The 13,584-nt window shown below is 43.1% G+C and overlaps 2 protein-coding genes across 6 annotated transcripts in view; one reads left to right on the forward strand and one right to left on the reverse strand.

Moving 5' to 3' along the window:
• gask1a (golgi associated kinase 1A) overlaps window positions 1-3,412 on the forward strand; it is an 8,707-nt gene extending 5,295 nt beyond the window's left edge. For 2 of the 3 annotated variants that reach the window (XM_035634105.2, XM_035634111.2), the window contains exons 2-6: window positions 1-226; window positions 1,393-1,785; window positions 2,186-2,308; window positions 2,713-2,816; window positions 3,099-3,412. The exon at window positions 1-226 is cut by the window's left edge and continues 752 nt beyond it. In XM_035634105.2, the coding sequence (XP_035489998.2) occupies window positions 1-226; window positions 1,393-1,785; window positions 2,186-2,308; window positions 2,713-2,816; window positions 3,099-3,303 (1,051 nt within the window). In that variant the 3' untranslated portion in view covers window positions 3,304-3,412. The remainder of the gene's footprint in view (window positions 227-1,392; window positions 1,786-2,185; window positions 2,309-2,712; window positions 2,817-3,098) is intronic. The other variant, XM_035634117.2, reaches the window with a different exon arrangement.
• On the reverse strand, window positions 1,801-13,161 carry pomgnt2 (protein O-linked mannose N-acetylglucosaminyltransferase 2 (beta 1,4-)). Of its 3 annotated transcripts, none has more exons than XR_004793845.2 (2): window positions 12,929-13,161; window positions 1,801-2,834 (listed from the first exon to the last, which is right to left on the reverse strand). XR_004793845.2 is itself a non-coding variant. In XM_035634136.2 (2 exons), the coding sequence occupies exon 2, from the start codon at window positions 9,001-9,003 to the stop codon at window positions 7,195-7,197; it is 1,809 nt and encodes a 602-aa protein (XP_035490029.1). In that variant the 5' UTR covers window positions 9,004-9,056; window positions 12,929-13,161; the 3' UTR covers window positions 6,178-7,194. The 3 variants fall into 3 exon arrangements, 2 of the variants coding, with proteins under 2 accessions (XP_035490029.1, XP_035490022.1); XM_035634136.2 differs by lacking the exon at window positions 1,801-2,834 and adding an exon at window positions 6,178-9,056; XM_035634129.2 differs by lacking the exon at window positions 1,801-2,834 and adding an exon at window positions 6,178-9,094.
• Between the last annotated feature and the right edge of the window lie 423 nt (window positions 13,162-13,584).

The raw sequence follows: 13,584 nt of genomic DNA on the forward strand, positions 1-13,584 counted from the left end.
CAGAAGCCGCTGCCAGAGCCGGTTCACAGAGCTGGACTTCCCGGACGACGACCGCAGGCGGGTCAGGGTCAGACCACGTGACGTCCAACCTCCGGTTACCTGGCTCAGTGAGGACGACGTCCAGAAGATGGAGCTGCTCGCCGGGGGCGAGGTGGTCAGCAAGGCCCGGGTGCCTGCACACGGACAGGTTCTCCAAGTGGCACTGGAGCCTCCGGTGCACGGGAAGGTACAGTGTCTGTGACTGTTGTTAAATATAGATACATGTAGGACATGATTAGTAAATCATTGTATGAAGTAATGCTGGATATAGAATGTTCCTGAAGATTAAACATCATGTCAGTAGAGGTGTCGTCCAGAGAAAACAAATTGGTGACAGGGTGAAGCTATTGGGATGAAGGTGAGGTGGTCTCCAAAGTCTCCCGGAGGAAAAGAACTAAAATAATCTTGTATAGTTACATCACTGACGAACAGAAGGAAAAAATACAACCAAATCTGGGAAAATGGTGAATGTATGGTTTAATGTATATTTTATACAGTTAAAGGGGCTCTTCTCTGGTCGGGACTCGAACCCGCAGCCTCGGGTACGTGGGGGCGACACGTGTCGTAGCGTCTGATGCTAGTTCGTCTCTTAATGTGTCGCACACACACACATACACACGCATACACACACACACACACACACACACACACACACACACACACAGACACACACACACACATGCACACACACAGACACACACACACAAACACAGAGACACACATACACACATACACACGCACACACATGCACACACACAAACACACACACACACACACACATACACACACACAGACACACACACACAAACACAGAGACACACATACACACATACACACGCACACACATACACACACAGACACATGCACACACACAAACACACACACACACACACACAGACACACACACACAAACACAGAGACACACATACACACATACACACGCACACACATACACACACATACACACACAGACACATGCACACACACAAACACACACACACACACACACACACACACACACACACAGACACACACACACAAACACAGAGACACACATACACACATACACACGCACACACATACACACACATACACACACAGACACATGCACACACACAAACACACACACACACACACACACACACACACACACACACAAACACACACACATATACACTGCAAGGAAATATTCTATGATTTTTACAAACGGATGTTGCTTTAGAATCACTTACTGACAATCACTTAAGTGAATAAATTTCGAAAAAGATATTCATGGCTGTAGCCCAAAGCACTTCATACAAAATCTAAATATATATATGTAACTTTATTTCTCCATCTGCTCGTCACGAGCAGAGCCCTCTGGACACCCACGACGAACGCTGCCACCGGGGGCGCTGCTCCCTGGTCAAACGCACCGACGACTGGTTCGAGGTGTTCGCCTTCCACCTGGACCGAGTGCTGGGCCTCAACAGAAGTCTCCCCGCGGTGCTCAGGACTTTCCACAGCGAGGTTCTGCCGTACCGGTACATCGGCGGCAGCCCCAGGCCGGTCCTGTGGTGGGACCCAGACATTCAACACCTCACCGACAGAGACAACGACCAGAACTCGGTACCGCTCAGCTGGGTCCAGTACCAGAACCTGCTGCGGCTCCGCTGTGGGGACGAAGCAGACCTGAGGTCGGCGCCCTGCGTGGGAGTCCAGCACTCTGAGTGGGGACGACTGGCTCTGTTCGACTTCTTACTGCAGGTAAGAACAGACTGAATCACACTGACCACAAGTCCTCAGCTGTGGAACTGAAGCACTGAAGACGATTCCAGTGGTGAAACTCTTCTACCCAGCTGCTTCCTCCTCTAGATTGAAAGAACAAGTCCTCTAAATGCATCAGTCGTATTCAGTCTGATCAGTAATGACATGTACTCAGTACTAGTTTTATTTCATTAATCGTAAAGAGTGTTTCGTGGTGGTTATGTTGTGTAGATGAGCCGTTCTTTTGAAAGGTTTATGTATCAGTACTTTTAGAACATTTTCATATCCCAATATATACCGTGATAATTCGGACAGCTCTGCTATATATATATATAATGTGACAAAAGTCAAGTTGACCTCCTGTTCACCAGAACGTATCATTGTGTGTGCGACGGTGCAGGTGAACGACCGTCTGGACAGGTACTGCTGCGGTTTCACACCTGATCCGAGCGAAGTGTGTGTGGAGAACCTGCTGCGGGCCAAGTGTGAGCACACCACGGGCCTGCTGCTGGTCCACATCCTGGTACACGTCACACACACTTTCTTCTTTGTGCCATACGGAATATGAATAATGAAAACAATCTACGGACACGTTTACTGATCTGTGCTTTACGACGGCCTATTAGGGCCATTGAGGGAAAGTTAAAATGATGATGTTATTTTAGCTTTTTCCACTTTACTGACAGAAATTAATTTTTCCCTGTGAATATAACTTACTGTACAGTAAATGTGTGATTTTGTTGTTTGACAAACGCATTACTCACGAGCACAGTTTACTAATTTGTGCACACATTACTATAAAAGGATTGATTTATTGATTCCTCTAAATGGTATTCATTTCCCACTTCTGGCATTTTTCCAGGATTAAAAATTTAAGTGTTATAAATAAAACAATACACAGATATAAAAGTGTGTGTGTGTTTGCAGGTGAGGAAAGCAGATCCCTCCAGACTGGTGTTCATCGATAACGCCGGCCGACCGCAGCAGACCACCGACAACCTCAACTTCCGTCTGGTCGAAGGCATCGACGAGTGAGTCCGACCTTGTTTCTGCTTTACAGACGGAGAATGAAAAAGTTTAGATAATTTTTTCCAGTAAATTGCACCGTGCGGTCTCAGGGACCCGTCGCTGCTCATCACATAACACATCTAAACATCGTCTCAGGGTTTCAACACGATCCACATATTTCACCATTTTATGAACCATACAACGAATCGATTAATCCAGAAAAAATAATCGACAGATTCATGGATAATGAAAATAATCGTTAGTTGCAGCTCTACTTCAAATATAATGCAGTTTTGTCTGGTCAGGTTCCCAGAAGAAGCCGTGGCGATGCTACAGTCCGGTTGTCTGGAGAGTCGCCTCCTCCGATCCCTCTACACCGACCGGGAACTCTGGGAAAGTCGAGGCGGCGTGAGCGGCCTCAGGCCTCTCGTCCGCACGGTGGAGCAGAGGGGGAAGATTCTCCTCCGACACATCCGGGACAGGAAGCTCCAGCCGCAGAGGGACCTGTGACCGGCCTGACCGACCCGACCCGAGATGACCCGAGATGACCCGAGATGACCCGACCCGTGATGACCCGAGATGACTTGAGATGACCCGAGATGACCCGACCCGAGATGAGATATATATATATATATATATATATATATATATATATATATATATATATATATATATATATATATATATATATATATATATATATATATATATATATAAATGATCATGGGTTACAAAAATACAACATTCACATGAAATTCACATTTAAAGTGATATTGTGTCTAAAAGTCCAACTGAACATGAAAAGTCATGTGTTGTTGCAGCTTTATTAGCTCTTATTATTATTATGACTATTATTGTTATTAATTTGGGCAGCGGGCTGCTTACACGCTCGTCTCTTGTTGTCAATCTGTCACAGAATGTTTGATTAAACAGAGAACAATTATTCTTTTGGTTATAGATGTTTGTTTTTTTTTCAAAAGAAAGAAAAATTCTACTTTAAACTATGAGGTTGCTACGTGTCAATAAAAAGCCAAGACGTCCTGTGTACAGTACGTGACTGGTCATGTGATATGTTTTTTCCGGTGTGTTTTCGCTCGGAAGGAAATCGTTTTTAAAAATGCTGTTTTGAGACTAAAATGTGTCGGTGTGGCCGTCGTCTGCTGTCGACAGTGTGAATGAGGCGTCACTGGACTTTCAGCGTCTTACCAGAAAGATGAGTATACACTTATTATTATTACAGTTAATAATTAGGATGAAAATCTAATTTCTTCAGGGAAGGAATTAGAGCTGCGGCTTCTGTATTGGCATAAGCGCAATATGTCACAATACATATTTTTTATTTTGATATTTGGTCACTTGAAGCTGGTTTCTGTGTTCGCAGCTTTTGAATTAACATTCCGCTCATATTGGAGGTTTATGGATTAATGAGTATCTATGTTTCCCTCTTTCATCATAAATGTCTAATGATAAACGGTTTTCGAATGTGTGATCTGCTCTTATCCACTTGTTGTCTCTTAACTTTTAATATTTTGGGTTGGTTTCATTTGTGTCTGACATTTTTCCGCTCCCGCTCATCAATCTCCATCTGAGGAATATTCATACATACATTATGAATCCTGGCTCTACTGGCTCGATCCAGTAGTCAATAAATTATTAGTCCAGAAAATAATTAATCATCACCTTTTACCCTATAATTATAATAAAAAGTATCATATAGAAGTTGAGTAACACCAGAAAGGGACAATATGGGACCTTTAATAAACTGTCATGTTCTATGAAAGTGTTCAGTCTCTCCCCCAAAGTCACCTGGACCTTTTCACACTGATCTCCGAGGCAAAGAAAAAACCTGTGTGTGTGTGTGTGTGTGTGTGTGTGTGTGTGTGTGTGTGTGTTTGTGTGAGAGGAGATGAAGGAAAGGAGAGATGAAGAGTCAACGACACACAGACATTCACCTTCCACCTCTTCTTCTACAGTGGACGATTCTGTGAAAAGACAGAAACCCGTTAGTGAGAGAGTCCTCGTTCTGTTTGGGAGATTAATGAAGGAAACATCAACGCATTCTGAACTCAAAACATACAGAAAGAAATTAATCATTCACCTGCAGACTTCACTAAAGGTGTAAGACGTACGTTTTGTTGCGGTGATATGAACAGTCAAGAGAAAGAGGCGAGATTATCATTAAAAGGTAAATCATCAATAAAATGGTTGAAAATCACGATAACTAAAAAAAAGAAAATAGCAGTCTTTATTAAAAAATTACTAATACTGTCAGATTCTCTTTGTATAAACTGAACTGGACAAATGTTCCTTACAATTCTTCTGAGATGGTTCAATTACATGAAGCTGCTGGATTTAATGGAATCGACAGAATTTACAACCAAAAACCCCAAAAGCCTCTCGTCTCACAGGAGAAACTACAGCCGCCTGCAGGTAATGTCGCAACATAAAAAGGTTGAACATCTGAATCTTACACGTGTGATGTGTTTTGTTGTATCTTCACACAAACTAAGATACAGAAGCGTTGGATTTGTCAAACATTCGATCTGCTCGTCGGACGATGAAACGCTCCGAACCAAAGAACTGACCATTTTCTAAAATGTCAAACTATTTTTTTTAACAATGAAAATAAAATAATGAAACACCTGGCTAAAGACTTGTATTTTTTATTTTATTTTTTTTTACAGTTTTTTATATATTTTTTCACCATTGCATAAATTAAATAGCCTAAATGTGCTTTTTACTTTTTTTTTGTCTTGATATTCAAGGGAAAAAAATCTATTACAAAAGTACAATTTATACATTTTTTTACATTCCAGCAGACAACAGAACACGATATAAGTTAAAATAAATAAATTAGAACTAAATTAAAATAAAATACTTGACCCTCAGATCAGAAACTGTTTCTGTGTCTTTCTCTTAGACGTTATAATTTCATTATTAAAACTAAACTGATAATGTACGAAATAAGCTTTTTATTCAAATTGAAAAGCTAAAGTAGAAAACAGACTTCTACACTTGAGCCAACAACACCAACACATACATATCTAAACCGTCACATACATATACATATATATACATATATACATACACATACATACACATACATACATACATATATACATACATACATATACATACATATATATATATATATACATACATATATATATACACAGGGTATGTATGTATATATATACACATATATACACATACATACATATATATAAATATATACATACATACATATATATATATATATACACACACACACACATACACACACACATATATATATATATATATATATATACAGGGTATGTATGTATATATATACACATATATATATACATACATAAATACATATATATCAGTGGAGCGACCAACTGAAAACAGGATATGTGGCAAAATTACAAAAAATTACACTGAGGTATTGTGATGTTTAAAGGACAGGACAAAAAAAAGACACAATACTGATAATGGCACAATATTCTGTTGGCATAGTATTTGTTCATAGATTCTCTCTTGCTACATTTCTACAACCACATGCTAACACCTCGATTCACGTGTGTAAAAGTTGAATTAAATTTTTCCTTCTGGATGAAACACGTCAACTTCAGGAAAGTTAAGAACAGAAAAACCGCTCCTAATTAAATTACAGGGAAGAGGCTTCAGATAATTATAGCTTTGCACAATAGATTAATTTGACACAACATTAGATCTGTTGCACTGGTTAGAAGTGTCAGTCACAAATGTATAAACATGTAACTAAGATTTATGTATCTTTCATCACAAAATAGTCAAAATACTTCACAACTCTGCCTTCAGGGTCAAAACATTGATAAATTTGTCTCGAAAAAAAAATTCACATCAGTTTAAGAGACAAAGTTTCCAACTGTATATATGAGAGATCATAACAAAACTGTTATAAAGAAAGAATGATGAGGCTTTGGTCTCGGCTCATAAATAATACTGTTCACACACACACACACACACACACACACACACACACACACACACACACACACACACACACACACACACACACACACACACACACACACACACACACACACACACACACACACACACACACACACACACACACATCCTGTAGAAGGTGAAGACCACGTGTTTTGACTAATACAAAAAAAACCTACTTTGCACATAAATAAATCTGAACTCTGGTTTTGTCAGTAGAGACATAGTTTAGCACTTTCTTTCATAGATACATGAAATATTTTTTCCATATCCACTATGAGTTCTGACCATGTGGTTCAAATCGTTGTGTTGTTCATTCATGAGTCACTATGGAACGACTCTGTTTAGTTCAACAGCCTCTGCAACGATCGTAAGAACAAACCATTGACTGTCTGGAACAACCATTACTGACAAGGGTTTGTTCTAGGTCCGACACATGAGAACATCTGCAAATGGGCCCAGGAGGTTCTTGTTGAAGATGCACCTGACCCACACCAGGTAGGTGGTGAAGGGCTTGATGTTCTCTGAGAAAGTGTAGTTCTGCTGAGGGAGGATGTAAGGCATGTAGGTGTTCTCCCCTTGCTCCTGGATCCACACCTCGTACTTCACCTCTCTCACCTTCAGGTATTTCAGGTTCCACGGGATCTGCCAGGATACGGTGAGTTTAGCCTCGTTGGTGGTTTGTACCGAGGTCTGACACTGGGGTTCTCTGACTCGGCCCGGGTGGACTGTGCTGGCGGGCTTGGTCTTCCTCAAGCTGGGCCTGGTCTTCCTACCCTCTTTGAGGACTTCCAGGAAGGTAGGGATGTCCACCAAAGTGTCCTGGTAGATCCGGAAGAGCCACTCTGGGTTGCGGCAACACAGGTGTCTGGGGACGTCCTTACTGGCCAATATTCGCTCCTGCTCCTCCTTCTCCAGGTGAGCGATGCCTCCTTGTTCCCAGGGTCTGTCCGGGTGGGTGACGGTGTTTTCTTCCTTTGTGTTTCTCCAGGTCATATAATAAAGGTCCATGCCTGGAAGGGAGGTGAGGGTTTTATATGGTGTGTATTGCTCTGGGTTCACAGCAAAGGGAAACAGTTCCACCACAGCAGCTCCTCTTGGGAGGAAGAGGGAGGTGATGAGCTGAGCTCCGTGCATGCTGACTAACATGGAGGCGCCGCTGATCACCTGGACGATACTGGGAAAAGACTGTTCCTCCAAGGACACCGTGACCACCCTCATCTGGAACTCCTGGGCCAGCGCCATTATCAATTCTGCTTCGTTGAGTATCAGCCTCGTTGTTGAACGACTGAACACGACAATATAATCGTCCTTCTTTCCTTTCTCCTTCTCATCTTCCACACTACCTTCATCTCTCTCGCTGTCCTCTGCTCTGGTGATGTTCATTCTCTCCATCAGAGCCCGAGCAAACTGCCGGATCTCGTTCCCCGAGACCAAAATGTTGGCTTTAGGACCCTGCGGCTGAACAAACCCATACTGGTACCAGGTGGTCATCTTGGACAGGCCAACGTAAGACTTGGTAAAACACATTAGCTTGCCAAAGTTTCTGAGCTGTTCTTTGAGCAGTGGTTGCTTGCTGCTGAGAAGTCGGTAGAGGTCAAAGTGCGGCCCTTCGCCCCAGCCCTCCATGAACACCAGGCGAGCTTCGTCATCAAAGTCTGAATACTGTTTCATGGTGTAGAAGACTGGGAGTAGGTCGTCGTGGAATACGTGCATGAGGTTATCAGGATTGAACCGGTTCAGGATCAGTGTCACGTCTGGTACAAACACAGGTTTGGGCATGAACTTCAAAGCAGCAGCTGGGAGTTCTAAGAAGTTGAAGTATTGTGTGTTGTGGTCCTCTACTGACGACAAGTCCAGCAGGGCAGGTTGGAAGCGTCTGGAGCCCAGGTTAGGCAACATGACGGAGGAATTGGAGTGAAAAAACACAAACTCCTCGGCCTCGGAGCAGTAGCAGAGGTAGTTGAAGCGGCAGATTCGGTCGGTGTGCATCTTGCCAGTGCAGATCATGTGCGTGCCGTGTTCCTGGAGAGCCTGCAGGGCGACATGGTAATCGATGCGGGCCTGCGACAGCTCCTGGGACTGTTGCGTCATGTGCAGCTCTTCCTCCAGCAGGGCGGCGTGCTCACTGAGCTTGGAATACTTCCAAAGCAAAGCTGCGACCACCGAGACCAGCAGCCCATTGAGGAGCGCACCCACGCTCATCCTGCAGCCGGTCACCGGAGTCCGCATCACTACTGCTGCTGCCGAGGACTCACCTCCTGACTCCAACTGGTCTCCGACCTCTGAGGGAAGCAACAAGACATCTGCTGGCAGGCAACAACTTTGGAAGAGGAAGAAGAGGTAAGGAGAAAGAATGGAGTGGAAAAAGAAAAGAGTTCTTAAGGTTAAAGTTCAAGAACAAACACAAAAAGCACATTACCGGTGCAGGAAACAGAAGCATTGGTGTGATTGATAAATCGACAGTCAGGCCTACATGACAGCAGCAGCTGTCTTTATCTGAGCAATCCAATCATTCGTCAACGCAGGATTCAGCTTTCACCTTTTGGGAATAGCTGTTGTTTACCTTGGCGAACAAATTAGACATTTTCCGAAGCGTATTTCCCCGTGTCACCCTCCCTGGATATATAACGAGACAGATTACACAGTGAAGGACGCACAGAGAGAGGAACGACAGTATCGCTCTCAACTCTGCTCATCTGCATTCTGAGAGAACAAGTGAGCCATTGAGAAAATCTAAATCAAACCCAACAGCTCGCAGCTCGCAGCTGCCTGTAAACACAAGGCAACTCACATGCTAAATACTATCCCAGGGAAAACCTCCATGGAAGAAGATATCTCTTTTCAACATAAATATGGGCACCTTGTGTCCACATTAGGTAGTCACAGGATAATAAAGCAGATTGTTACAGATGATACTAGAAATTTTACAATGTGGCTCATTATCTGTGCAGCACTGAACGAAATCTTAATGTTAGATTTCGCTACGTGCACTTGAGTTGTGTACAGAGTTTTCCATTAATCAAACACATTGACACGTCTGTCGATGAATCAGCGCACCTTCAAAACATCAACAACATTTTCACCGTCCTCGACACCAAATCCTCATTCTTGTCCACCAGCTCTCCTCATCTTCGATACCGAGCAGACACTGTTACTTTATAAAGTTTTAAAAAACTAGTATTTACATATTACAGATGTTGTTTTGACAAACGTGGGTGCTACTACTGATTTCTAACCCTAACCCTAGTCTACAGTAGGGGTGGGCCATATAGCCTAAAATTGTGTCACGATATTTCAAAGAAATTCGCGAAAAAACAATATTTATAACTATTTTAAAAAATACTGAACAACATTTTTTGGGTGATTGTGGCCTTCAGGCAGCAGCATTTATCTGTCCAAACAAAATGGTATTTTCCATCCGATTATCACCTCCTAAAATTGACCTAAAATGTACAAATCTAAACAAACATCAGCGATCCAAATAAACCTTTGTTAAAAACACCCACTTTGGGGAAAAAAAAATTATATTATCGTGGACGGTATGATATGATTATCAACATTTACCAACTCCACAGCTGAGAAGAGGCAGGGTGAGGAGTGTGTGGAGGCTCCTCAGCCAACATCAGGCTTGTTCCTTCAGTCTGAAGGACGAGAGGCAACACGAGGCTCAGGGTGTCAGCAGCGCTGCACACTGGTGAATGTCCTCTGATGTTTGTCCGAGGCCAAGACACAGAACGCTTCCAAATGTCAAAGCCACTGCAAGACACCACAGCACGATGCGTCCTCATTTGCATCAGCGCATCATTACAGGACGACCTGGAGCCTGAGAGGTGCTTTGTGCTTCTGGTCCAGTTATTTAGAACTTGTTACAGAAAGACGAGCAAAACTAAAGGAAGCGTGAGCAGCGTTGATGTGTTTTAAAACGAGAATGTAGTAATGTGGATGTAGCCGGAGAGTTCCACTGAACAGCCACCAAACACAAGGTCAACACTGGGGATCAAATCAGGGGGAGTGTGTGTAAAAAAAACAGCTATAATTCTTATAAGGTTAACGTAATATTTCTGTTAATCCTCTGGAATTAAACCTGAACGTCTACACTTCCATCACATCTTGACTGCTTCACTTCCAATCCATTCTGGCGGTGAACAGAGGCAAGGTTACAAAAATTGTGTCACTGTCCAAATACTTGTGAACGTGACTGTACTTGCATGTAAATTTGTAAATTTCTTTCCAATTTCTTGTCTAGACCGTGACGACTGTCAGTCAGGGGCAACGGCATCGTCTTTCAGCCCGAAACTATCTGTCACATCTCCTTCACCATGTTACATAAAATACAGGAAGACCCCCCCCCATGATCTCACGCTCTCTCAGGCTTCCCCAGTGTTACTGGAGTTAGTTAAATCTGTTTGCTCTGCAGATGATAAGCACCCTGATGATGATGATGATGATGATGATGATGATGATGATGATGATGATGTGGTGGACGGCGGCGCAGAGCAGCCTGAAGAGTCTGGTTCATTTTAATGATAATCCTGAAGAGACAAAGCTCAGGTGAAGGCTGTGTGAAGGTGAGAGGCAGGAGTAGCCCCCGGTGTTCCACCACATCCCCATCTTCTCTCCACTTCGTCCTCCACATCCTCCACTTTCAAATCACGTCCGAGAGCCTTGACGTTCCTCTTCAGAGGAGGAATTATAAAAACACACTATCACTTTAGTCCCTGTTCTCTTCTTTGCCTCTTCTGACTGTGATGACGCGTCCTCCTTAATTCATTGACGCCTTTTTTATTAATCCTGGACCAAACGTGGCCCGTCAGGTTGGACCAAGCAGCCCGGAGCTCTGTGTGGAGCTAACCGCCATTATCTGGCTCCACAAAGACAAGTCTCTTACCCTCTCTCGCACTTTGCAATCTCTTTGCAAGTGCACATGGCAACACACAACACACACTGTTCCGTTACATAAATTCAGAAATAAATTGTCTCGCTGCTTCATAATGACAGTATGTCATGAAATGCCCTTGGTCTCTTGTTGAGACAGAGAACGATAACTGGTCTGATTGATGAGCTGCTGCTTAACAACATCTCTGTGTTGTTCTCCGTCGACGACCAGTGATGCCGCTGAAACACTGAAGGTATAAGAGCGACACTGTTCACTACATAGTCTCTTCCCCAAGAGAAACTGAAGCTGCTGTGGACGAACTGCAGAATGTGCTGACGTGACAGACGGACAAAGAGGAACAAATTGAGAAGGACATAGTGTAAAAACACTAGAGCCTCAGGACAGCAGGCAATATTTCAGAAAGGGACAGAAATAGATAATACAAAGGCTGGATATACTGTACACATGAAGATGTCTGAGAGCTCTAAGGATGCTGACACCATCTGATCGAGACTCGTAGGTAACCTGAGAATTGTGTAGTGGGTTTTTATCCTGTTCCACTCTGTAGAAGACGTCGTGCAAATCTTTCCTTTGACCTTTTGGTGTTTAACTACGAGCAGATGTGTCGACACATCCTTCAGATGGAACTCGTGAGCTTGTGGTGATGACATTGTGTACACGGTGCATTCAGGAGGTCAAGTCGCGAGAACACCTCTGCTCGGCAACGCCAACATGGACGCCAACATCAACATTGTCGAAGGCGTCTAGAAGCCAGAGCGACTAACGCTTTACCGAGCTAGCAGGCGGGAAAAAGTTGATCCTGTTGAAAATATCAATCTTCCACACACGAAGTGTTTGATATAATCCTGAAATTTTTTTCTGATATACAAAACGGAGCCCGACCAATATGGATGTTTAGGGTCCGATTCTGATACATCTGCCGATATATATCTTTATATATATATAGATAGATAGATATAACCTTTTATTTCATCTATACATAGAAAAAAAACATTACAAATACAACTCAAAAAAATAGAAAATGAACTTTTATTTTGAACTGTAAATATAAATGTTAATTTCAAGGCTCATATCAGTTGACTCATAATATCGGTCGGGCCCTAACCATACGACATACCGGTCGAGCTCTAATGTAAATGACATGTTGTTGTTTGGACCGATCCTTCATCTCATATCGTTCACAGACATCGAACATCATCATTGAGTCACTGAGACTCTGTCACGTGTTCAGGCAACATCACATCTGTATCTTCTTACCTGAGCTCGGTCTCAGAGGAACCGATGATCTGAGAACAGCTGAGAGACGTGAGCTCGTGTGGGCATCTTCAGCGTCACACTCTCACACACACCGACCGGCGGGTTCGGTCGGTAACGTCTAACGTCTAACGTCTCGTCTAACGGTTCACCGGGAGCTTCAGTGACGTCGATGTCGTCCGGTTCTTTCTCAGAGAAGACAGAGGGTCGTCGGCTCTTCTCCCTGCTCCGGTCTCCACCCACCGCTGAGCGGAAGTCTCGCGCTCACATCTCGCGATGACACGCAGCTGCTAATCCTTAAAGGGACAGTTCAGTGATTTGGAAGTAGGGTTGTATGAGTTAATTATACATAGTTAATATGTGACCTCATGGAGATGGTGATCAGCGATGTCATTTAACGGAGTTTGGAGGAGAAGTGGAGGAAGCGTAAGTATCAGTTCAATTGTAAGCTGGAGGCAAAAACGTCCTTCAGCTTACAATTGAATGTATATATATCATTTTTCGGTGGTACCCTCCACAACAGTGGGACTCAGACTTATGCTACTTCCACTTCTCCTCCAAACCCCGTTAAATGACATTGCTGATCACCATCTCCATGAGGAAATATATTAATTAACTATGCAAAAGTAACTCATACAACATTACTTAAAAATCACTGA

This window comes from Scophthalmus maximus, chromosome 1 (assembly GCF_022379125.1).
Source record: "Scophthalmus maximus strain ysfricsl-2021 chromosome 1, ASM2237912v1, whole genome shotgun sequence".
Lineage (NCBI taxonomy): Eukaryota > Metazoa > Chordata > Actinopteri > Pleuronectiformes > Scophthalmidae > Scophthalmus > Scophthalmus maximus.